Source organism: Colias croceus, chromosome 17, assembly GCF_905220415.1.
Source record: "Colias croceus chromosome 17, ilColCroc2.1".
Taxonomy (NCBI): domain Eukaryota; kingdom Metazoa; phylum Arthropoda; class Insecta; order Lepidoptera; family Pieridae; genus Colias; species Colias croceus.
The window spans coordinates 307,357-334,771 of record NC_059553.1 but is presented as its reverse complement, the minus strand read 5'-3'; the positions used below and the strand labels follow the sequence as shown (position 1 = coordinate 334,771).

At 34.0% G+C, this 27,415-nt stretch overlaps 2 protein-coding genes across 2 annotated transcripts in view; one reads left to right on the top strand and one right to left on the bottom strand.

Moving 5' to 3' along the window:
• LOC123699263 (E3 ubiquitin-protein ligase AMFR-like) overlaps nucleotides 1–8,094 on the bottom strand; it is a 49,253-nt gene extending 41,159 nt beyond the window's left edge. Inside the window, exon 1 of the mRNA XM_045646183.1 lies at nucleotides 7,548–8,094. Within this exon, the coding sequence (XP_045502139.1) occupies nucleotides 7,548–7,835 (288 nt within the window). The 5' untranslated portion in view covers nucleotides 7,836–8,094. The remainder of the gene's footprint in view (nucleotides 1–7,547) is intronic.
• A 910-nt stretch (nucleotides 8,095–9,004) lies between these two features.
• LOC123699361 (protein VAC14 homolog) lies at nucleotides 9,005–18,573 on the top strand. The gene is made up of 14 exons (XM_045646293.1): nucleotides 9,005–9,207; nucleotides 9,737–9,887; nucleotides 10,104–10,334; nucleotides 10,546–10,763; nucleotides 11,601–11,721; nucleotides 12,154–12,277; nucleotides 13,003–13,328; nucleotides 13,918–14,098; nucleotides 14,315–14,417; nucleotides 15,669–15,843; nucleotides 16,125–16,243; nucleotides 16,491–16,570; nucleotides 16,926–17,079; nucleotides 17,572–18,573. Exons 1-14 carry the CDS (start codon nucleotides 9,107–9,109, stop codon nucleotides 17,708–17,710), a joined length of 2,223 nt encoding a protein of 740 aa, XP_045502249.1. The 5' UTR covers nucleotides 9,005–9,106; the 3' UTR covers nucleotides 17,711–18,573.
• Nucleotides 18,574–27,415: the final 8,842 nt, after the last annotated feature.

Sequence of the window (27,415 nt, the reverse complement as noted above, 5' to 3'; positions counted from 1 at the left end):
AAACTAAACCGTCTTCAAACTGTCGTCACTGGACAAAATTTAAGGACCACATGGGAGGCACCAGTTTTCAAATAAAAAAAGAATTAATCGGAATTGAAACCCAGTCGATAGTTTTGAAGTAGGTAAACAAAACCCGAAAAAATACATTCGAATTGACTACGTATAAGTCCGTTGAAAAATAACGTTGTCACAGTTCTAATTACATTACTTGCGTTACATTGTGGGACAACTTGGAATTGTAATTATTAAGTATAGATTTAAATTAAACATTTATAATGCGGGTTAGATGGTATTCAATTAAAGGTTAAGAGAAGGTAATAAGTAATAACATACGATCTGCACACCACTTAGTGGCACAAGGGCAAGGCAAGATGATAACTGATTGACATAGCCTCTATTAGATGTCTTGGTAATGTTAAATTCACGAAAAAACTTTACCTTTAAACCGATTAACTTATGGTGATAATAGAATATTTAAAATACCTATAATTTTGATAGATGCAAGCGTGCAATCATCGAAAAAAACTAGCTGAATAACAAGACAAGGACAGTTTACACATACCACATATAACATTGATCTATCACCGAACAAAATTAGCCAATTAAGAGAAAGCAAAAGCGTCGAGACTCATCTCGAAGACAGCGTTTTACTATTGGCCTATTGCGCAATAACTTTCCCTTATATAACGCTCATATCTCATAAGTAAACAAAACTTTATATACCTAGCAAAGTATGTACTTATTAACGTTGCGAAATTCCGAGCGTAAATGTAAACATTTATTAAAAACAATCTCCTAAACACCACTTGATTACGTTTATCTTCGCTTTGTTTTTGTTTCGATTCGTTCTTGTTATTGTTTATTTTTCAACTGTTATTAAATTATATGTCTTCATTTAACTATAGTTTACAACTCTTAGGACTCTTAGGATTTTAGTTTACAAATTTTACTTTACTATTTAATACCTTTAATAGTTAGTACAATCTGTTTCAAATAGATGATATCTATACTATGATATAATATTATGTTTTATAATCCACACATTTATTGGTGACATATTGGAACCCATTCATCATTACTACCAAATTGGTATATAATTGTAATGTAACACGATTTATATTAAATTAAATTCAAATAATACATACGCGCTTTTCTTATCATACATACATTTGTAAAAACAATATTTTTGCGACGACCTAAAATATGTACCTACCGCGGCAATAAATAATTGTCATTACGCTACGATGTTTAAAAACAAACATGCGTGACCTCGATGATTGGATCAGATACACACAATATGTCTGGATGGAATATGAACGTAAACAATTAAATTTTATAAATGAAAATATTCAGTGGAATAATCACTTGCTAGTTTAAGTTTTGAACGGGCAGTCCAGTAGACTTTACCCTTTTACAAGTTAAACTTACGTGCTTTAATGTTTTAAGACAATTTTTAATTGAACTTATAAATTCATTCGTTCAACATTCACTTTATTTAAGCCAATTTAAAATTGTGAACAGCTCAATTTAGGACACTTGCCTACAAAATTGATATACCTACGTGAAGATAATTACCTAAAATCAAGCCCAAATAAATTCTACCCGTTTTCTTTATCAATGAAGGTTATAGCCGAAACAAAGACCTCGGTTAAAACTTAAAACTGCACAACTCGAGGTTATCAAAAAACGGCAAAATATAGGCTCTACCTTCATGGTATAACATAATATGTAGAAACTATAGTATTCAAAAACATTTCAGGGACAATGATAATAATTTTGTCAGATTATAATGTAATTTATGTTATTTTGCCAATTACATAGTCGCATACATATACATATACATATATAAATATAATAAGCGAATCTTTGTTCTCATACTAGAGTTGCCTTATTCAATTTCATACGAAATCACATTCATAAGGGATCAAGAGACTAGCGTCGGAGACTTTGATTCATCTTATTAGTAAACGTAGTTTATTTAAATAACTGTAGATATTGCACTTATAATATCATAAATTAATAACTTAATAAGAGTTATATCAGCACTTGTGCGCTATCAGCGACAACTCGCGTCATCACCTCTTATTTAACATATAAAATAATCAATAATCCGTAGTATGAAATCCACAAATGCAAGGATATTTTTTCGAACTTGTAGTTTATATTAGACTTTACTCATGATAAAGAAGGAAGCTGAAATAGCTGATTAATGCTGTGTAAACAACGATTCGCCATTTCATTTCAGTTATCGAGCTTAGAAAACCAATGTTTTTGGTATAGTTTTCACAAACAGACCCACGCCACGTCACAATCTAAATAATAAAAAATGCACCACTTCATTTGTAGGACAAAACTGTGCAAATCTCCATACCGCTACTCATTATCAAGTTTCGGCAATTAGGATGAACATTCCCCTGTACCGTTATGTACACTGCACTGTGCACATATTGTCTTGGTCGATATTTTCGCTTTCTCCGCCACAGTTACCAAACGAGAAAGATCATTTGAAAGTTTATTAAGCACAATTTAAAACGGCGCTTGTTCCTCGGTGCTTTTAACAATTTCAATGTTGTTCTCTCATCTCACATTTTACACTGCTACGCTCTACCCAATAATATTCAGAGAATTGACGATTTATCTGATTATCAATACGAATTGAATCGTCCTTTGAACAGGCCAACTAATGTTGAATTAGCATACACGAAAAATGACACCGGCTCCAGATATTTCGGTATTATTCAACTCGATTATATAAGTCGATAACATATTCAAGTTCATGACTATTTGACCATGCAGCGAACCTCGCCGTTACCTTGTAAACCAGTTTACCAAAATTAATTTTATTAAGCGCCAAAATAGCTAATGGAAAACATTTGCTTTCATAATGTTGCGATAAAAAATCTTTGTATGGATATTAATGTATTAATGTATTTTTCGATAAATTATGAAGGCTGTTCGTCGTATTTCGTAACTTTGAAAACAATAAAAAATATCGTGAATATGTTTTTTTAGATAAATCATATTCATCAAGATTTTGGCCGAAAAATAAGGTAGACAATAATTATAGACATAATATCTTGTCTTTGATATGGTTTAAGGTTTTTATATTATGTATTTTTAAATTGATTTCTTTGGTTATTTTCTTTCATTCATTACAAGCAGCAATAAATGGAAATTGCATTTACATTGATAAAAATATATAAATACATCCTGATCACGATGACATTAAGTATTATTGTAACTATAACATTTTTATAGTTGTTTTTGTTCAATGGATGGTAATAATATATACTTTCATTGAGGATATAGTAGAAAATGTAATAAAATTTGTCTGTATGTAAAACAAAAAAGGATAAATAGTGGAAATTATTTACTCTACAAATATTTCTAATGATTTTGAATTGTTGTGCGCGCACTTTCTTACCAGCCCATGGAGTTGATGGGAGAGACAAAATAGTTGCGGATCAAAAGTTGCTCTTGCGCGTTAGCTCTAACTTAATATATTAAAAATGCAAAACAACCTTGTTTTTCTGTCTTACATAACATAACAAATAGTTGAAGAAATTAAAGTAATGATTCAATTCAAACTTGGTATACTTAATGTTAGAAAATAAATACAATCTACTACCTACCACAAATGTTAAACAGTCATTGACTAGCATGACTCAATAACCTATTTAAAATTTATATTTATTCTACATGAAAAAATAATCTGTATATCAATTTGTACAAAGCAATTAAAATGAGACTAAGTAAGTGTATATAAGTTTATAAAGCATTTGAATGCCATAAAAAAAAATATAAATTCAACAAAAAAGGTTGTGCTCCATCGTTACAATATTGTATTCACTGAAAAGTGCTTCATATTGGTTGAGGTGGTTGTTAATCATCTCAATAGATGGCGCGCGGTGTATCCCTTAAGACACATAAAACTGAAAGAATAGAATAAATTCGATTGCTCTGGCGGGTCACTGGCAGGCTGAGTTGGTCAGGCATCTGCCCCGGAATGGCGCGAAAGGATGCGGGTTCGAGTCCCGCCTCGTGATCGAATTTTTTCTATTCTTTATAAATTTATATTTATAAAGCATTTGAATGCCATAAAACCAAAAGTATAAATTCAACAAGTATACAAATTTAAAATAATATTTAAGTTGAAATTGAGGCTTAGAAATTGGAAATAGCTATATAGTACTATTATATATATTTCTACTAGCTTACCGCCCGCGGCTTCGTCCGCTTTCTCAAAAACGATTTGAGATTTAAACTACCCTATCTCTCAAGTTGGATCGAACTGCACATAGTGTGCGAATTTTATTATAATCGGTTAAGTGGTTTAGGAGTCCATTGAGAACAAACATTGTGACACAAGATTTATATATTATATTCAGATAGCTTATATATTACTATTCTGGTACATACACACCGCCAACTATTATCAAAATGCAATCAGCAGGTCTGGTGTGAATAAAGAAAAATCATACATTCAAATTCACAACTGTACTTAAATTATAAAATAAAACAGAAGAGATTGTCAATTTTTTTTGCTTGAACACACTAATCTCAGAAACCAGGGGTCTTTAAAAAATCATTTCACTGTTAGATAATTGATAATACAAGATAGTGCATTCATTGAGAAAGGTTATGGGCTATATTTCATCAGACTAATACCAATAGAAGTGGAGCAATGTGGGTAAAACCGTGGGGCACAGCTAGTTTATTATATTAGTATAGATACCTACTTGTATTGGTGAACCTTTGGGGCAACATATGTAAAATTTAGCAATGTGTATAGCATCACTTGTTTGTGCAATATGGTAATAACATTATCATTTAAATTTAAAACTGATTCATTCACTACAGAACTTTCTAGTACCTATTTATGTATTTATACTTACAAGTAATTTAGCTATGAAATACTATGTATGTAATATAATATAACTGGATCGTCTGACCTACAAGTCTCACATTCATAACCAAATGCTGAATGTTATTGAACAGATTTCATTTATACATGCAAAAAAAAAATTATGGTTCCCTGCAAATATACATTTTTCCAAATACAGGGTTTGGCTAAACTGTACATTATAGGGCGTGGAGTTGAGAGTCGTAAATTTTTTTGTGGATAGCTATTGTCCTATGGAACCTAAATCTGAAATTTCACACCGCGCAAACTTTTAGTTTTTGAGTCACGAATTTTTGAAAATCGGAAAATTTTACTCCATTTTAGCTTTGAAACGCGAACTTACTGTTATGACAGTGTCAAATTGACATACAGCGATTGTCAAACGCGTTTCATTTCAGGTAAAACATTTCTATCTAACAAAAAAAATATATTATAATTTAAATTTTATTTATGAAATTTTTATATTTTTTAACAACAACATTATAAATAATTATTATTATTTATTAAGTACTAGCGGTCCGCCCCGGCTTCGCCCGTGGTACATATTAACGTTTTCTCTACATAAGAACCATCCTCGTACTTCAAGGAATATAATAAAAAAAGAATTATCGAAATCGGTTCAGCCGTTCTCGAGTTATGGAATTACAACGAAAAGTGGCATTGATTTTTATATATTAGATAGTTATTGTAAAATAGATTAAATAAAATAAAATTATTAATATTCGCAATTTATAATTTAACAAAAATATTAATTGTACGCTTTGTACCGTGCGGCCGTGGAACAAAACAATAACGACGTCATTTTCAGTTACCGTTCGTTTGCCGCCTTTCAGTCGAGTTCGTTTCGTGCGTACTCCTGTTAAGCCCTAAAACTGTACAAAACTATTAAACTTTTACTTTTAGTATTCAAATAGGTTATAGGTAGCGAGGAGCGAAGCGACGAGCGTGTTAGGTTAACTCCTGAACTGCCGCACGAGCCGAGCGAGCGAAGCGAGCGTGCCGCGGCAGCGGCCGGCGAGTGCCAGAAGCGACTTTAGGGCGATTCCCACTCAAACAAAAAAAAAATACAGGTCAAGAAACTAAACAGAAGAGCAGTTTACTATGAAAAGTCCCTTTATCGATTAGACACCTCAAAATAATGAAATTCAGGGAGCATGTTTCAAAAATTTAACCATAATGTCTATTACATTAAATCTGTCATATTTCAAATCAAAGAGCTAATGCAATATTACTAGTATTGAAAACTATGATTGTAAAGTAATAATTATTATTAATTGCTTCAGATCAATGTGGACCTGGAAAAAAATACATGCTTTAGTTATAAATTGATGTTAATTTGCATCCTTGCCTGCCAAAAAATGGTAACAATCCAACATAACCTCAAAAACTTCATTTGTAAATATCTCGAAAACTATTAATTTCCGCGCCCCCCCCTTTACAGGGGAAGTTCCTAGTACCCACCCCCCCTCTCTCCACCCCCCACCACCCCCAAATTCCACGCCCTATAATGTACAGTTTAACCCAGGGTTTTATGAAACAATCAATTTTATGATACCTATCGTTTTTCTAGTTCCTAAGATTCTAAAAAAATTACATTACAAAATGATATAAACTTCACATACACCAAATATTTCATACATCCATGATTTGTATAAATAATTCATGTGTCTAGATAAAACAGGTTAATAATTTTATATGAAATCTTTCTTGTAAAATCCTTCCCTGCTACAATGTGCCCAAGGTACTTACTTTATGAACTACACACATGTTGTATTCAATGTAAAAGTAAAATTAACAAAAACAAATAAATAAAAGATAAATGATCAAATGAAACCAATGAGAAACCTTGAGATTGGAAATGTTAAACATATTTACACTTTTAATGCATTTTTTGTTCAATACAAATATTATTTCCTGTATTCCAAATTATGTTTTAATTATATTTTGCATTTTAGCATAAGAATACAGATATGAATTTAGGTCACCTTGTTTTATAGACTAAAGATAACATATCTGTTAATATCAATTGAAAGGTATGTACTAAAAAAAAAAAAAATTTTTATAGAAAATTTGATTAATTGGAAAATTTGTACATAATTTGGAAAATAAACATAGATTTGGAGTATGTCAGACATATTAATTATATTATGTACATTTTTATACATAATATTGTAAAAAAAATATACTACCCTTCACACTAAACAGTATAAAATTGATTTAATTGAAATGTCTAAATTAAACAAAAATTTATGGACATTAAAGTAATAATTGAATTAATAGTTTGTTAACAATTGTACAATTCAACAATTCTAATAAAAACATTTATAATGGGGATTAATCCTCATTTATTATTTTTTTTTTTCATTGAATTACATTGAAATTTGTCTATCATATTTTATAGTTAGCAGTATATCAATGATTGGATGATACGCTACATTGTAGTAAATATATATATTTTTTCTGTGAGCATAATATATTTACTCATTGTGAGTCTGCCAAGAAAAGTAAACAAATATTTCAATTAAAAGGAAGATACAGACACATTGGCATGTTTATCTTGTGCCAACAATGTTTTCAGCCGCTAACTATCACATGTTTGTAAACAATTGTGTGTTATTGCTGTCTAAATGTGTTAATTACTCACCCACATACACAGTGGTTCTTGCATCATGAACGTCATCACTTCTACGACATGCTCGGTGATGTTCCTCGTCGCGTTGGTTTCCAGGGCAGCTGGCACTGCTTCCATCATCTTCACATCACTTTCGACAGTATCCGCCTCCTGCCGCTGCAGGGTTGCATTCGCTCGCCAGTTAGGATCACTAGTGACGTTAACCGCATAATATACAGCCACCGATAGCAGTAAAACACTTCCCGCCGAATAAACCTTGAGATTCGGCAAGGGCAACCTGTCTACGAGTGTCACAGGCATCTTGAACGTTCGACACTATGAAACTAAAGCACTAAATAAACGCTAATAGTACACTTTCCTCGATTTAAACGCAATGACATTGGATACTGAATACCTAGTATACAAACGAATTTTTAATCAAAATAATATATGCGCGATAATAACATCACATCATCGAAAATATAATAAACAACGGTCACGCTTGATTGCAATTGCTAGCGAGTTAGTAGTGGCGATGTCGCGTAGGTGTTAATAAAGGCTATAGCGAATTTTTACAGAAATCGAAAATAATTAAGGTGAAATGACAGCCACTGACATTGACAGAAAATATTTGACACATTGCCTCAAAGGGTTGTTATAAGAAAAAAACAAAAATTTCCTTTTTTTACATAAATAAAATTAAATCAGCGGAGATTTAATTTGCATTTGATAAACTTCTTTAGACTTTGAAATAATATGAATAAAAATACTAAAATTATCAATTTTTACTTAAATACTCATCAAATTGTTTAAGCTCAACACGTAAATTGAAATGGTAAAGGAAATGGAAATTAATAATTAGACATCGGATTATATGCACTAACAAAATGCCAAAATATGCATGCAAATATGCACTAAAAAAGGCCGAAATATGCACCAAAAACAGCTGATATGCCTAAAATATGCACAATACAAAATCAAAAAAACAGCGAAGTTTTCTTAAAATTAAGTATAGTTTTTGTAGCAATATACAATTAAGCTTTTTAGCAAATTTTCGAGCGCAAATTTGTGACGTTTTTCACCCGCGAGCCCAGTGTTGCCACCTTTTCGGGGTAAATCTAGGCCTTTTTTGGAATTCAACCCGTGTTTTAAGTTTTTAGCCCGAAAAGGGTAACCTAGCCCTATTTTCAATGGCTCAAAATTTACTTAAATGGAGCCCATTTCATTAATTTTTGCCATTTTACCTTGCCAAAATAGGGTTTGTTCACTCGCTGAGCGTTCTGATTGGCTAATAAAGGTTTGTCAACCAATTAAAACTCGATCGATCGATCGAAATATGCACGATTGGAGGAAAAAGGCTAAAATATGCACTAACAGCGTAATTAGAGAGTTATATGCATTTGCATAAGCAAACATGCAAATGCATATAATCCGATGTCTATTAATAATATACCGAAATGACAGATGACAGTTGACACCAACACATTGTCTATTGTAGGCTGTCGCGATAATATGTAAATCTAACTAAATTAAAGTTATTGAATTAAAATTTAAAGGCTGTGTTTAAAGGCTAATAGCCAAAGGATAATAAAATGACGGAACGAGATTATGCTCCCTTGAGCTCAGCATGCGTTCGAGGGCTTTGTGATAAGGTTTATGAAAAAAGAAAATTTGCTGGAGGAGAGATTGAAAAGTGAGTTTTCTTTTTATGTAATTAAATTTTTTTCATGCAGACCGTGAGAATTCTCTTTATAATTAGTGCAGAAATTAAAGATTTCAACTCAAGTTAAAAAAAGGGGCGGTATCTGATTTAATATTAACTGTACTGTTAAGTCTTATCATACTAATATTATAAATGCGAAAGTTTGTATGATTGTTTTTTTTGTCACTCCTTACACAAAAACTACCTAGCGATAAGGCCGCCCTTTGCTGTTTCTGTAGTATTGTCTTTGTTATTTGTATTTTTGTATTTTCAATGCAATAAAGTATAATAAATAAATAAATAAATAAAAACTGCTGAGCCGATTTGGATGAAATTTGGTACAGAGATAGCTTGAAGTCTGAGAAAAAACATAGAATAAGTTTTATCTCGGAAAACAACTCTGCTAGTTTTTTTTATAGACTATACTGGTGAAGCCGCTTGGGTCGATAATAAGTATATAATAAATATAAAACACTTTTAAAAGTATAACCCATGTTCAGTATCATATCATGTATTTCAGAATGGTGAAAGACTTCAGTGATGCAAATAACACTAACCAGATAAAGCGTCTCATCCGTGTGTTGGGGCAGGACTTGATGTCTTCAACCAACCCTAATGTCAAGAATGGTGCCCTCATGGGGCTCTCGTCAGTGGCTGTTGGCTTGGGAAAGGTACATCGTTTTCTTAATATTAATATTTGAATTTTTGATGCTAAAACAAATTATAAGTTCAAATAAGGCATAGTATTTCATTATTTTTTTTTTAAAGTCGACTTTACACTATGCAGTAAAAAATAGTTATTTATTGCATATCATCATCTGCAACAGCATTTACTAAATTGTAGAGTATTAGTTTTGTATTAAAATTTGTAATTACAACATTTTCAGGGTTGTGTGTCATATGTTGGAGAGCTGACTCATCCTATCGTGGCCTGTCTCAGTGAGAGCGAAGCCAGAGTGCGATATGCGGCTGCAGAAGCCCTGTTCAATGTGTTGAAAATTGTGCGAGGAGCGGCTTTGCCCTACTTCCCCATCATATTTGATGCTCTGGCGAGATTGGCTGCAGATCCTGAACCACAAGTGAAGCAGGGTGCAGAACTTCTGGATAGATTGGTTAAGGTAATGGTGGATATAATAATTATCAATAAATTATTATACAGTAATTGGAAGGTAGAAAAAAAAATCAAAACTGTGAAATGTAATGCATACTAAGTTTTTAACTTTACAATGAATTTTGATGATTCAAAACGAAACAGTGAACGGCATTATTTTTATAAAAATAGGCTAATGGAACAGCTGATTTAACTGTAATTATATATGTACATGGCAGGACATAGTGACGGAGAGCGCGTCGTTCTCGCCGGCCGCGTTCGTGCCGCTGGTGCGCGAGCGCATGTACTCGCGCGTGGCGAGCGCGCGGCAGTTCGCGGTGGCGTGGGTGTGCGCGCTGGACGCGGCGCCGGCGCTCGGCCTGCGCGCGCACCTGCCCGCGCTGCTCGACCCGCTCTTCAGCGTGCTGGACGACCCCAACCCGGAGATCCGCCGCATGTATGTCACTATCGTTTGCTTTGGTAGAGGTATATTCGCACACTCACGCCACGGCGAGTCATATAAACATGAGCCGAGTCGAATTAGGGTGCTTTTCCACCACTAATGTGCCAGGATGTGTAGCGAGGAATGTTTGTAAATAACCAATAGTATCAATTCAAACACTAAATGTTTCAAACTTCAAGTTAAATGAAGCGATATGATTGGTTCTTTACAGACACATTCCTCGCTACACATCCTCGCATATTATTGGTAGAAAAGCACAATATAGCAACTCAGCTCATGTTTATATGACTCGCCGTGGCGTGGACATACCTGCCAAAGCTGTGCTGCTCAAAAGCTCGTCAAAAAATGTTCTAACAGCATCGCTCAAAAACACACATTACATAAAAAAGAGCGTGCTGAGCACACGTGTAGAAGTGAAACTTCTTTGCAAGATTCGAAGATACCAAAATCGCCATGACGTGGCGGTATTGCCATGACGCGACCTTGAAATTTTACTCTCAACACGCCTAAAGAATTTTCACATAATGATAAAATATTGTGTAGGTCATGGCGAAACTCTGCCTAATACATGGGTAAGCAGAGTTTCGCATCAGACAGTTTAACAACATGATTGTGAATTTAGTAGTTTTATAATAAGTATGAGAATATTTGATGGAGTTTTTGTTGTCAAAGATTTTAATATTTTGTGTAGATGTAGCTCAAATATATAAAGGTGCAATATCGAGCGTAATATTATAGCCAATATTTAAATTTATTGAGTGTTGTTATTCTTTGATTATAGTAATATGTAGTTTGCTTTTTGTTACAAATTTAGAAAAAATCTATTTGCAGGTGTGAGGTTCAGCTGAATGAGTTCCTGCGCAGCATCAGGAAGGATCCATCGCAAGTTGACTTTGAGGCCATGATCAACATACTGATTACGCACGCTCAGTCCACAGAAGAGCTGTTGCAGGTACATTATTATTCATAACATATAATTAATGTAATTTGTGACATTTAAATTCAATGAATAATAAGACGTTTTTTGTAAATAAAAAATAATTAATTAATTTTAAAATTGTATCTAATGATAAGAAAGCAAGCAGAAACTTTTATTGTGCGTGCGTGCTTGTGTATGTCCTCGTGTCCGTGCATCTAACGTTCTATATGGAACGTTGTGTACTCCAATGTAATGTATGTGTGTGTGAGGGCGAGCATGCATGGGTCTATATGTAACCTGTGTACTCGCACGTGCACATATAATAGTAAGACAAGTGTGTGTGTGTGTGGTAGTTAGCTGATGTGTGTGTGTATAAGTAACACGTATGTGTGTGGCGACCAGCTGCCGTCGACTGTACACCAACATGTGTATAGATGTGTAAGTAATGTGTGTGTGTACGGCCAGCTGACGGCCCTCACGTGGGTGCGCGAGTTCCTGGAGCTGTGCGGGCGGCGCGCGTTACCGCACGCGTCCGGCGTGCTGTGCGCCGTGCTACCCGCACTCGCCTACACAGACGAGCCACGGAAGAGTATCCTTTGGCACTACATACAGTACTATACCACACTATTCGATACGATACAATACTACGCTATACAATACAATACAATACATTACAATAGATAACTATACAGTACAATACTATTCGATACGATATATATAAAACTATGCTATATAATGCAATACAATACTATATAATACATAACAATAGATACAAGAAAATATTTTTGAAGTGAAGCTTCTTTATCGGGGTTTAAAAAAAAATTTAGTGTTACATTTTTTCGTTACGCGTGACATTTTTCCGTTACACGCCATCTTTTTCTTATCCCTACCACACGTGATTCGACGTATTTCTGTAAAGTTGCATATAGTATATTATTTTTTGAAAAATAATGTCATTAAGAAGTTTCACTTCTTACGTGTGTACACGCACACATTATTTTTTTTGTAAATTACCATCTATAATTTTTGTTTGAGTTATTTACTTGTTAAAACGTTTAATAAAGACCTAACCTAATAAACGAAGAATCCAAGATTTTCACTAAATTTTAGCTGCCGGGTGTTTTTTTTTTTTTATATGACCACAATATTTTTACCACCACTATTAAAGTTAATAAAACAATAAACAGTTAGGACTTAAGAGGTGTTATATTTGAAAATATAAATCTTTCACACAGTACTTGATTTGATTAACCATTAGTAACCATACACATTGTTCATATTTACATCCAATATGAATCTTAAACCCACAATCAGAAATACGTGAGATTGCAGCCACCGTCAACCTGCAGTTGATCAAACTTGTTGAATCGGAATCTGAAATTCCCGAAGCAGCAATGAAAGGACTATCACTTGATGACAAAGAAAAGGAAAAAGTTAAACAAGAAGCATCAAACGCAGAAGAAAAAGAAAATAAAGAAACTGATACTAAAGATCAGGAAGAAAGTGGAACTGTGGGAGAGAAATTAAATCTAGTTGCAGTTGTCGGAGTTCTCACACAGATGTTGCATCACAACTCTGTGCACACGAAGATAGCAGCGCTCGATTGGATTCTACACTTGTACAATAAATTACCTAGTGAGGTAAGATTTTTTCAATCTTATTTTTTATCACTAATTTCTAATTTCTATAGCGATTTTTGAAATCAAAATAAACCTTCCAATAATATAAATAACTTAAAAACAATATATATTTATACACTGTAAACTTTTAACAAGCACTATCCATTCGGATAATTTTGGTGAGGTCTTTCAAGCAACAACCAAACAGTTATCGATTGAATCAAAGAATATTTTATCAATTGATTTATTGATTGCTTACATTTTTAATTTTATAGCATTAAATACAATTTTTTTTTTTTGTAATTTTGTGGAAGGCTTTATTGTTCAATTAATTACACACAACATGAACACAGAAATTTCTTATGTTAAAAAAAAACGAATTTCCGAACCGAATATTCGACCGAATTATTTTGTTTGTGAAAATTTTAAATAGGTTTGTAATGTTGGGTAATATAATATTGTTTATTGTAATTTATAATATATTTACACGTTCAATTACGAGCCAGAATGTTTAAGAAATTATGTAATTTGTACCTACCTAACATCTTTGTAATTCTACATTCTGCAAATAAAGAAATTTGAATTAGAATTCTCCAATTCCCGGGGGCAGATGTACCCCCAAACGGAGACAGTATTCAGCCCTGCGCTGGGCGCGCTCACGGACGGCTCGGACGAAGTTGTGCGCCGCGCCATAGCACTGCTCGCTGAGATCTGCTCCTGCCAGCCACAACCCAACAATACCACCACTAATACCACCGCCGATAGTAGTGAGAACGCGGAACTGCCTGTCGGTAAGTCAGTTATGTACGTCTCTAATTACTGCTATAATCAGTGCCAGTATGACTACTAACGCCCACCGGCACCGAGAGTGCAGAATTTCCCGTTGGTAAGATTGATGTGTCATTTATAAATCATTGTCAAATTATATCGATGGAAACTACTACAAACTTATTTTTTAAAGTAATCGGAATATCTCTGAGTTCAATGTTAATTAAAATTTGTTGCAGATTTGGAAGCGAGTCCCTATTATTACAAATTCTTGAAAGCGTTGCTGCGGTTGCTCGCCGCTGATGAGAATTTATTGGAAGACCGGGGCGCTTTTATAATCAGGTAAATTAAATTTTTATTTTTTGCTTTTTATGGCATTTAAATGCTTTATAAATATACATTTATAAAGAATAGAAAAAATTCGATCACGAGGCGGGACTTGAACCCGCATCCTTCGCGCCATTCCGGGGCGGATGCCTAACCAACTCAGCCACGCGTGACCCGCCTGAGCAATCGAATTTATTCTATCCCTTCAGTTTTATGTGTCTTAAGGGACACACCGCGCGCCATCTATTGAGATGATTTAACCAAAAAATATAAATTCAAGAAAAAGTCGTGTTCCATCGTTACAATATTGTATTCACTGAAAAGTGCTTCATATTGGTTGAAATGGTTGTTAAATCATCTCAATAGATGGCGCGCGGTGTGTCCCTTAAGACACATAAAACTGAAGGGATAGAATAAATTCGATTGCTCAGGCAGGTAAAATAATCAGTTTAACGAAAAATTATGTACCCTATATACCTGTGTAAATTTTATTTTTAATAATCTTGGTTTGAGTTGACTTTATTCTTATTACTAGTATTAAAGCATATATTTGTTAATTGTGAAATGAATTCATATCTTTGTCTTTTTTATAAAAATTATACTATTAATAATAATTAGTTTTTAAAGTGGTTAATTTCATCTAATAGACGTTAATGTTGCCCCGTTTTAGTTTTGGTTGGAGTGTTGTGCCTAAAATATTAATTGAATTAATGTTTTATATTAATATATTGATATTTGATTTACATTTCTGAATGTGTTAATTACTAATGAAATCTTCGTGCGAGTGTGCCTATCAATTTTAAATGAGAAAGAAGTATCATCAAAATAGATAGGAACATTAGCATGATTTTGTACAATAATTAAGTAATAAGTCAGAAGAAAAAGGCCCCAGTATTGCTCCCTGGGGAACACCAATAGAATAGAGTACTTCAATCAGATTTCATATTATTCTGAAAAGAGGTCACGGATACAATGGACAAGTTAATTCTTCAATTAATATGACGTTTTAAATGTAAAGCACTACATTTAATACCTTATTGATTCAATTTACTAAGTCAAGTTAGTAGGTTAACGCAGTCAAACGCCTTAGACATTTCGATGGCTTATATGTATTGATCGTTACTGATTCAAATAACTCCGGGGTACTTTTATCAGCTATTTTTAATGTCTTCATGGTCCTTCGAGCCGGATCTAATTGAAATTCATTGAAGCGTCACGTACAGCTATTCTTATTCGTGTGTATGTGTGTGTTTGCGTGTGTGTCAGGCAGCTGTGCGTGCTGCTGCCGGCGGAGGAGGTGTACCGCGCGCTGGCGCACACGCTGCGCGGCGAGCGCGAGCTGCGCTTCGCGGGGCGGCTCGTGGACGTGCTCTCCGCCATCCTGCTCACCGCGCCCGAGCTGCACCACACGCGCCGCCGCCTGCGCGCCTTCCGCGACCCGGTAACTGCGCGACTGTACCGCTTCTCTACACTCCACTGCACTCGACTGTACCTTACTATACACGACACTACCTGATTGCAAATCTATGTACCTTACTGTGTAAAATAGAAACTACTATTTGCAAAAGACTCTACATTAGTTATCCCTGTAAACTTTATCGTTTTTACAAGCATGCATTAAAGTACGAACCCCTCCGTGACTATTTTATCTCCGAATAAATTAAATTTAAAAAGTGTACCCACATTTCTAATGACATATTAAATTCGACTGAAACTCGGCAGAGCACGCACGCGCTGTTCAAGTCGCTGTACCAGTGCTGGTGCCACAGCGGCGTGGCGCTACTCGCGCTGTGTCTGCTCACACACAACTACACGCACTGCAACCGGCTCATATCCACATTGTATCCTTTTTACTTTTGTTTTCCTATTGTTTATATCAATGGGTTCATTTGAATTTGTTTGATTTTAATCTGCATCATTGTTATCGTCATTACCATCATCTTCATCTACAACAACTATTTTAATCACTGTCATGAATTTCGTCAGCACAATCTTTGCCCCACTTAAATAAATCCATTTTTTTTTGAAGTGTGTAAAACTGATTTCCTCTTTTCATATGCATATATTTATTCCTTAACTACAAATCAGTGGTGATCTTGAAATCACTGTAGAGTTTCTTACAGAGATCGACAAATTAGTACAACTTATTGAATCGCCAATATTTGCATGTAAGTATTGTTCTTTTAGTGTGTAGTTTTGGTAAACATTTCTAGATCGTTTATTAGCTTGACTATTATTTTAAGAAATTGTTTGGTGATAGAAAAAAAAATAAAATTAATTAGCCATAATTTTTCTGATATAAATAAGGAATATCAGTGGTCCAAGAATAGGTCCTTGGAAAGTTGTAAATTTCTCTATTTATTTTACAAAATTTGATCTATACTCTATAATTCTTGTGTAATAGAAGGAATCATAGGGGCATTCTTAACAAAAATACTAAATTATTTATTTTTACTCATCACTATACATAAGAAATAGCAGAGGTTCAAGAACAGGTCCCTGTAAAATACACTTTTCTGTCAGACCTGCGTCTGGAGCTGCTCGGGGGCCAGCAGAGCGCGGCGCTGCGGGGCGCGCTGTTCGGGCTGCTCATGCTGCTGCCGCAGGGCGCCGCCTTCCACGCGCTGCGGCACCGCCTGCACACCGCGCCGCCGCCCGACACGCCCCTACTGCTGCCGTGCGTACTGCTGCCTAACTATTATTACTTTATTTTGTTGAATTTATATTTTTTTGGTTTTATGGCATTCAAATGCTTTATAAATATAAATTTATAAAGAATAGAAAAAAGACAAGACACATAAAACTGAAGGAATAGAATAAATTCGATTGCTCAGGCGGGTCACGAGTGGCTGAGTTGGTCAGGCATCCGCCCCGGAATGGCGCGAAAGGAAACGAGTCCCGCCTCGTGATCGAATTTTTTCTATTCTTTTTTAAATTTATATTATTACTTTATAACAAAGAACTCCACTAAATCTAGTACAATTCTGGCTATGTCTCGTGTGGGCGTCGGTCGTTTCTAGCACAGGTTTATACCTAGTTGAGGCGATCGTCGAGTTTAAATTGTGTTATGTCAGTGTAATGCAATTTATGATTTTTATTTATGTCATCACTATTATCGTATCACACAACTTTTCTAATAGTAGCTATAACAAACGCATGATATGTGCAGCGAGCAGCAGGCCGCCGACGGGGTAGCGCCGGACATCGACTTCGAGGCGCTGCTGGAGGAGTTCCGCGCGGTGCAGAGCGCGCACCGCCGCTACCGCCTCGCCGAGCGCCGCGACCGCCGCGACCGGCCCTGCCTGTAGCGCACACCCCGCCCCCGCGGGCAGGCCTACACGCACCGACACACGCACACTCACAAACATCAACACAAACACGTACGCGACGTGCCCGCGAGTGAACACACCCACGTACGCACTCACACTCACACCCACATACACACTCACACCCGCATAGACGCTCGCAACCGCACGTACGCTCACAACCACACACACATTCACAATCACAAACACACTCACACCCCCGCTGATACCGCCACACAAACCTACACGCGCACGTACAGTAACACACGCACATACTCACGAAGGGACTGTCAATAAACTACAAAACTCGCAGTTAAAAAAATCCACAAGCAAAACTATTAACGCTTCTATTAGGCAAAGTTTTCAAATAAGCTTAAGATGTTAATTTGAATATGTACATGTTGTTGTGTATGATAGAGAACCCTCCCCCTCCTCACGTTTCCCTCTACTTCTAGCTACGTAACTGTACTAACGTACAGGGTAAGATTTGTCTCTTGTCTAAACTAACTATTTAACGTGTATTGTGTATCCTGTTTCCAATTTATCTACTTCAAATCCCAACTACTTAAGCAACACGAACTCGTACCGTTTCGACAGCGGATATAATATTAGCTAGAATATTCATTATAGTGACTAAAAAATATAAGCTAGGTGTTTATTCACTTTATCTGAGATTTGTAGATCTTGGTGTTGAGTGTTGTTGTTGTTGTAGCTGAGACAGAATAATTGGTGTTAAAACTTCTTGAATAGATGTAAAAAATTTCTTTGTAATTTTTTAACGTAAAGTTTTAACAATTTTTCAAAACTTTTGGTGTCTAAAGATTATCAAACGATTTAAAATTTACTTTGGCTGATTAGTAAGAATATACTAGTACAAATATTAAAAAGAATCTCCTTAACACCTTTTTGTCTGTTCTCAGCGCTTAATGATTTCATTATTAATAATTTAATATTAGATAATCAAGAATTTAGATCAATTGAACGATGGCTGCTTGTGAAACCTAACGGCCTTACTAATAAAAAGTTAAACAATGGATAAATTTCTACCATTTTCTACCATAGCTGTGTCCTGCTCTTGCTCACATGAAACGTCAATCATAAAAACGAGACAGGTTATTGCAAAAACTAATCCATTGCATAGCGAATGGGTAACATTTTATTAGTAAGACCGTAAGAGTTTAATGTTACCTTAACACAACTCATAGATAAGTTTCTAAAAATCTGAGTTTTTAATACTGTTTGCCTGTGATGGTACATTTTCTTGTTTAAAAATTAGTAAACGCAATTTTTATTTGTATTTATTGTATTGTTATGATTAAAAAGTATGATTAAGAATTTACTGTTATACCTTAGGTATCTCATATTTATTCTACCAAATTTTGTAAATATTTAGTTTCATAAGATGAGATCAAATAAATCTATGTGTACATTCCAAATATGTTTTTTTTTTATTTTAATCATCCAATACCAAAGGGTTGAGTGTGAACTCAGTTTGAATATGAATTGAATCAGAGGCGCCTAACTACAATTAGTAATCAAAGGATCAAAAGTAAGAAAGTAATGTCAAAATATGTATTTGTTATGGTTAATGAATGTTAATTATATATTTATTACAATGAAATATCCCAAAAAAAATGTAATACATCATTTAAGCATACCATAAATAGAGTAGGACCTAAATGAGAACCTTGTGGGACACCTGATTGTATATCTATAGATTATTATAGAGGATTCCGGTAGAGTAAGCTTTTATATTAATTTATATCGACACGACACGACACAATAGAAAATCTATTGTGTCGTGGACCGATCGGGCCGCTGCGCTCGGGGCTCAATGGGTTAAATATAAATTTATAGTTGAATCGTTTCTATCGCCTTAAATACGTTTTTATCATAATTTATCTGTAATATTATTTTTTATTGACTTATCGAAATTTTCCTGACTTATAGAAATTTTCCCCACAAAGAGAAATTTTCCCGACGTATAGAAATTCTCCTGTCTTATCGAAATTTTCCCGACTTCTGTATTTTTCCGGACTTATAGAAATTTTTGCGGCAAAGAGAAATTTTCCTCACGTATAGAAATTTTCCTGGCTTATAGAATTTTTCCTGACGTAAAGAAATTTTCCTGGCGTGTATAATTTTTCCTGACTGATACAAATTTTGCTGGCTTATAGAAATTTTCCCGACTCATAGAAATTTTCCTGACGTATAGAAATTTTCCTGGCTAATAAACATTTTCCTGACTTGTACAAATTTTCCTTTTCTTTATAAATTTTCCTGACGTATAGAAATTTTCCGGACTTATGGATTTTCCTGGCGTATACTAATTTTCCTGACGTATAGAAATTTTCCTTGTTTATAGAAATTTTCCCGACTTATCGTAATTTTCCTTTCTTATAGAAATGTTCCAAGCACTTATCGTATAATTTTCCTGACGTATAGAAATTTTCCTGGCTTATACAATTTTTCCTGACGGATAGAAATTTTCCTTGTTTATAGAAATTTTCCTTTCTTATGGAAATTTTACAGCTTATAGAAATTTTCCCGACTTATGGAAATTTTACTGACTTATACAAATTTTTCCTGACTTATCGTAATTTTCCCGACTTATGGATTTTTCCTGGCGTATAGAAATTCTCCTGACGTATAGAAATTTTCCTGTCTGATTGAAATTTCCCTACCGTATAGAAATTTTCCTGACGTATAGAAATTTTCCTGGCGTATAGAAATTTTCGTGGCTTATAAACATTTTCCTGACTTATACAAATTTTCCTGACGTATAGAAATTTTCCTGGCTTATAAACATTTTCCTGACTTATACAAATTTTCCTGACGTATAGAAATTTTCCTTGTTTATAGAAATTTTCCTGGCGTATAGAAATTTTCCTTTCATATGGAAATTTTCCAGCTTATAGGAATTTTCCCGACTTATGGAAATTTTCCTGACTTATAGAAATTTTTCCTGACTTATCGTAATTTTTCTGTCATGTTAAAATCAGTTTTCTCATCTTCCTAAAATTGGAAATATTTACGAGATTAAAGTAAACCACCCACCTATTCCCACCCACATTCCGTACGCTATGCTCTCTATCCACATGGCTCAGTATCTGCATAGCTAGCGAACGTATAATCTCGCCCGGTCGTTGGGCGCTTCAACCAGGGCCCTGGAATTATAGAATTATTGAAGATGACTGATGTATTCGCATTAGCATGAGTCGTTTCACCGCTGTCAAAAGTTACCCATGGTCATGTCACATTAAAACGAATAAACACACTTTCGCATTTATAATATTACTAGAGGTTCGCCCCGACTTCGCCCATGGTACATATTTCGCAATAAAAGGTAGCCTATGTCCTTTCTCGGGTATCAAAATATCTCCATACCAAATTTCATGCAAATTGGTTCAGTAGTTTAGGCGTGATTGAGTAACAGACAGACAGACAGAGTTACTTTCGCATTTATAATACATATATGTATTAGTATACATATACAGGGTGGCCCGTTTTCAGTGGTCCAAAATTTTTTTTCAGCTTGAGAGCATAATGAGTAATCATTTAAAACAAACTTTAGTTAAGCGAAAACTTATGGTTTAGAAATTATGAATTTTTTTTTTAAATAATCCGGAGTTTCAATGTTTTTGACACAAAACTACTCTGTTATGAAAACTACTCGACCGAATTGAATGAAATTTGGTATAGGTATACCGCAATAACCTACCTATCGCGCTATAGGCTCATCTTGTGTAAATAATTACACTGCATTTTTTTATTTTAACTTTGTCTGTAGTTTTTTGAATTTCTCGGCAAAATGTCGATTTTTCGAAAAAATCCTGTGAAAAAAAAATGTACCACCAAGGTTTTGCTGGTACTGCTAAAAACTTCCTTAACATAAGGTTATTTTTTAAACAAAAAATCATAGTTGTCCTTCGATTGTAACATCTTCAAAAACAATATCATGTGCATTAACACATGAAAATCGAAAAATTACGAAATTTACCATAATTCAATTTTAATCATTTGGAACGATCAATTTTTGATTTATTGCCATAAAAGTCGTAATACAAATCAGTACTCACATGACTATAAAAGTTAAAATGAATTAAATAAAATTTTAACCTGCCAGCCAAGATAACTTTACTTTATTCTAATGTCAATTTATTGAGTTTTTTTTTGTTATTTAGTTTTTAGGTTTAAATCTTAATAAAAGGTTTGGAGAATCAATAAAACAACATAAATATTAATTAACATATTGTTTATTTTTTACAAAAGGTTTTCGAAATGCCGTCCGCCTTTCGCTAAACATAATCTGCATCTGCGTAAGTTTCTTCGCAGCCTATTAAATGGCTGCCGGCTTTCTTTAATGGCTGTTATAGCCACTTGAATTTTCCTCCAATTCTTGCTCCGATGTGCTCTCCCGTGCTTACACAATCTCCTTAATGTATCCCCAAATGAAAAAATCAACGGGGTTCAAGTCGAGTGAACGGGCTGGCCCGGTGCCACCGCGACCGATCCTCCTCTCCGGATAGGTATGAAGGTGACTAGTAGAGCAAAACGCGAGTTAGCTGCTAAATTGTAATGCTTTTAAGTATATGATTAACTGCAGTAAAAAATCTCAGATAAATATATGATATTCTTCAGGAGATAAACTAGCTAGATAGTGTGTTGAAAACACAATACAACTTATTTTACTCGATAGAAAAAAATCACAAAGATACCTCTAAAAAAATCTTTTGATGCTTAAAAACCATACTAAACTACATGAAATAATTCTGTTTTTTCGGCAAATAATTCTACAAGCAACACACTAAGATAAATACTGTGTTATTTTTTTAGTCCAATCAACAGATTTCGTGTAAATCGCAAATTCTTATTCCCAACCCAAAAACGTACGCATGTGTGCGTGAACGCCTGTGTACCGACACTACCGGCCGAGGCCCGTTCGTAATGATTCGCGTTATGGCGTCGGGCTGCAGCTGTGGCGCGACGTGTGTGTGTGAGTGGAATGAAATGCTTACTCAGGGCAGCGCCTGAACCTACGGTAATAAATGGTTTAATACCATAAATTGGCATACATATGTACCTATGTATAATGAATTTATGGTTATTTATAGGCATAAATTCAAATGGCTATTACAGCCATTAAAGAAAGCCGGCAGCCATTTAATAGGCTGCGAAGAAATTTCTTACGCAGATGCAGATTATGTTTAGCGAAAGGCGGACGGCATTTCGAAAACCTTTTGTAAAAAATAAACAATAATATGTTAATTAATATTTATGTAGTTTTATTGATTCTCCAAACCTTTTATTAAGATTTAAACCTAAAAACTAAATAACAAAAAAAAACTCAATAAATTGACATTAGAATAAAGTAAAGTTATCTTGGCTGGCAGGTTAAAATTTTATTTAATTCATTTTAACTTTTATAGTCATGTGAGTACTGATTTGTATTACGACTTTTATGGCAATAAATCAAAAATTGATCGTTCCAAATGATTAAAATTGAATTATGGTAAATTTCGTAATTTTTCGATTTTCATGTGTTAATGCACATGATATTGTTTTTGAAGATGTTACAATCGAAGGACAACTATGATTTTTTGTGTAAAGAATAACCTTATGTTAAGGAAGTTTTTAGCAGTACCAGCAAAACCTTGGCGGTACTTTTTTTTTCACAGGATTTTTTCGAAAAATCGACATTTTGTCGAGAAATTAAAAAAAATATTGTGTGGTTTTATGAAACCACGGTAAAAGTGAAACTTTTTTTCAGACTATAGACATTTAACTAAAAATTATCGTATTTGTACGATAATTATCGTACGTATCGTGCGTCACGCGACATGCGCTACACAGACCAAAAAGTTTGAGACGATGTAATAAAAGTTTCACTTTAAAAACAAAACACATAAACAAAAAAACTACAGACAAAGTTAAAATAAAAAAATGCAGTGCAATTATTTACACAAGATGAGCCTATAGCGCGATAGGTAGGTTATTGCGCTATACTATACCAAATTTCATTCAATTCGGTCGAGTAGTTTTCATAACAGAGTAGTTTTGTGTCAAAAACATTGAAACTAGGGATTTAAAAAAAAAAAATCATAATTTCTAAACCATAAGTTTTCGCTTACCTAACTAAAGTTTGTTTTAAATGATTACTCATGATGCTCTCAAGGTGAAAAAAATTTTTGGACCACTGTAAACGGGCCACCCTGTATTAGTATGGATTTATAATGTGGTGCTGATTTTTCTTGTAATAAATTATCCTGCTAACGCTATTGTATTTTCGTTGTTTTATTTTCGAGTGAACACCCATACAATTTTGTCACGAGCCGCCTTTGTTCAAGGCGCTTCTTCTTGTGGTGATTGTTTTTATGTTATAAATAAGTTTGCTTTCTTTTATGTTATAAATGGTGCTCATTTTTTTGTAATAAATTATCCTGCTAACGCTATTGTATATTTTTGTTGTTTTATTTCAAGTGAACACCCATACAATTTTGTCACGAGCCGCCTCTGATCCCTTTTAACATGCTGTTACATATTAATTTATCAAAGTACCTAACGTCTAATTATCATATCACAACGTCAGACTTCGTATTTCGTATCCTACAGAAGTACTAACTACTGTGGGTTACGAAACGTTACCTACATAATACCTATTTCACTGTGTCCCACGGTTTCACCCGCATTGCTCTGCTTCTGTTGGTGATGATAAATAGCCTATAGGCCTTTCAATGGGCTATCTAACACCAAAAGAATTTTTCAAATCGGACCAGTAGTTCCCGAGATTAGTGCGTTCAAACAAACAAACAAACTCTTTAGCTTTATGATATTCGTATAGATTTATGGATATTATTTAAACGATTGAACTATAAATCCTTTATTTGCATTTAAACATGGTATTTTAGGGTGTTATAACTAACGATTGACTGTAAAATCAAGTTTTAGGTGAAGAAAACAATTATTTCAGGTTACAGAATTACTAGGTGAGCGACTGCGGACAGACTGCGACTGACGAAAGATCAATAATAGGTTTTTTCCAGTTTTTTCGGAGCCCTCGGTGCGCGAGTCCGACTAGTGCGATCATTATTTTGTAATATAAACATACATTGGAAAAATCGTCTCTATATTTTTTTTTTATTGTGAATATCTCGTTTTCGCTTGAAGCTGAGATGTGGTCTTCTTAATACGCGCTTCTTAATATTTAAGTTATTCTATCTGTATTTCTAGTTGCTCACCTAGTAAGAATTTTAATATCTCAAATGGATTAATCACAACCCACCAGGCGCGGTCCCAAGGTACACGGGGTAACAGGGGACATGACCCCCTACCCCCCAAAATCGTACTCGATAAAATAAAATAAAAAATCTTATACTGTACAAAATTTAATAAAAACTGGCCAAGTGCGAATCGGAGACTCGCACACCTAAAGTTCCATTTAAACCTGTATTTAATCCCTTGCGAATGTCGAAATTTGCGAAAATTTGCAGCATAAACGGCTGTAAAGCTTTAGATTGCGTTGGCTTATAAGTTTGATTTCTTTACAGCTTCAAGGGTAGATTTAAGTAATCAATAATAATAACACTCTTATAACTACTCGCGTTCTTTAAAAAAGGGTCTTGACATATCCATATCATTCAAATAAAAAGAAAACCATGGACAGAAAAAAATTGGGTTCCGAACCTCAACAGGACAAAACGAAACCCTTAAAATCCTTTTTCTCAGGAACGCGTGGAGGTATCAAGCTGAAATTTATATTGAATACTCAAGTCTACGGTCCCTTGATGCTGTAAAAAAATCAACTTTATAAGCCAACGCAATCAAAACATACAGCCGTTAATGCTTAAAATTATTTTCGCAAATTTCGACATTCGCAAGGGAATCAAAACCTACAGGGTGCTTTCCTATAAACACAGTCATGAAATTTGGTACGAAATAACGTCTTATAACACAAATATAGGAATAATTACGATAAATTTGAATTTTTAATTACTTAAGTATATTAACTATATTTTTTTTTTTTTTTTTTAATTTTAACCCCTTTACTCGCATGAACGCTTACATGTATTAATATTCACATCAAAAACTCAGGTCTATAATATTTATTTATTGTGCAAAATATGAGCAAACAATAGTATACAAAAGAAAGTAGTAATACAAAAGCATAATTTGCCCAAAAGGCGGCCTTATTGCTAAAAATCAAAAATCTATGTCAACGCAATTAGCAAAGTATTGATGCCAATAGCTATTTTCATTTTCATATTCAATAGAACTAAGAGAGACAAAGCTAAAAATCGGAATAATTATGATAAAGGGGTTTGGGTACTTTTGAATGCGCTAGTGGTGACTTGATGAACTTTCGCGGCCAGTGATGAAACTTGGATAGTTTAAAAGAGTATATAATTGTTCATATCACAGTTCATATAGGTACATCGTTTTAATTAGAATTCTTAAATAAATAAAGGAGAAACCTTAAAAACTCAGAAAAATCTTATAATAGATAATCTAGATTCGATGTGAATGAAAAAACTAAATATCTCTGTTCCTAATACGTTTCGAGATTTATGTCCATAAAAACTTTTTGCTCACAATATATTGTTCTTTTAAAACACATTAAAATATCACGACGCGACGCGACGCCAACTTTACCCAAACCACACCCAAACCCCTTGGTTCTTTTTTGATGGATAAATGATTTATCATTTACTCATAATAGGATAGAAAATAAAACGAACAAATAATATTCAACTGTTTATTAAAATAACAAAGAACATGGTACAGTAACCAGTTACATAAATTTCATATTTATTCATTCAAATTCATATTATAATAATTTGATATACCTAGGTGCTAATAGATAAATACATATTACAAATTTCTTGCATTCTGTTTACGACCTACCGTCACTTTATTTTATATTTTTGTTCACGCGAATTGTAATATGCATTGTTATTGTGTCATCTTAGCGTCTGAGTATTGATAACATCTAATATTAAAATTTGTTTTGTAATTAATATAAACCTGTGCTAAAGAAAGTAATGTGTACTTAAATTGCTCATTGTGTATTGTGGCATCTTAACGTTTGTCGAAGGAATTAAACTCAAAGCGATACAATAAAGGGAGTTTCTATTCATGGTCCTTACGATTGCCGGATATAAGATATAAGATATAATATATAACGATTCTGGAGAATACTGGCTTTGGAGTTACGACAATATCGATGTAATTGTTGGTGGATTACGACTAATAATACGTGACATCGAGTTGGGTGTTCTATCATCGTGTTTCGTGTCTTCACATCTGCATCTGGAGGTTATTTTGTGTATAAGTGCTGTGAGTGAGTAAATAAGTGGACAAACCGTGAGTACATTCGCAATATCGTAATAATTGGACTTTAATATTGTATTGGGACTTTAATTGTAAATCGTATATAAAATTTGCTAATTGCTATAACCAAATAATTGATTTGTACTTTAAAGATTGATGTTAAGTGAACTTGTTACATAGTTCAAGGTTACGGGTTTAGCTGAATCTTAAAACAATTATTTATGTATAGTTAAATAACTATAAGTACTTACATAAGTATTATAATCTGTAAATAAGTAATTGTCACTTTATGAACATTGAATTTACAAATCTATTTCGGATTTTCTATAGTAAATATATTTGATTTATTAGATTACATATTTCAAATAGGTATTTCACGTT

What these genes read in the sequence shown, in the direction of transcription:
- LOC123699361 (XM_045646293.1), top strand. Translation starts at nt 9,107, where the DNA reads ATGACGGAACGAGATTATGCTCCCTTGAGCTCAGCATGCGTTCGAGGG. An exon ending in TGGCTGTTGGCTTGGGAAAG is followed by an intron (nt 9,888 to 10,103) that starts GTACATCGTTTT and finishes CAACATTTTCAG; the next exon opens with GGTTGTGTGTCATATGTTGG. An exon ending in CACAGACGAGCCACGGAAGA is followed by an intron (nt 12,278 to 13,002) that starts GTATCCTTTGGC and finishes ACCCACAATCAG; the next exon opens with AAATACGTGAGATTGCAGCC.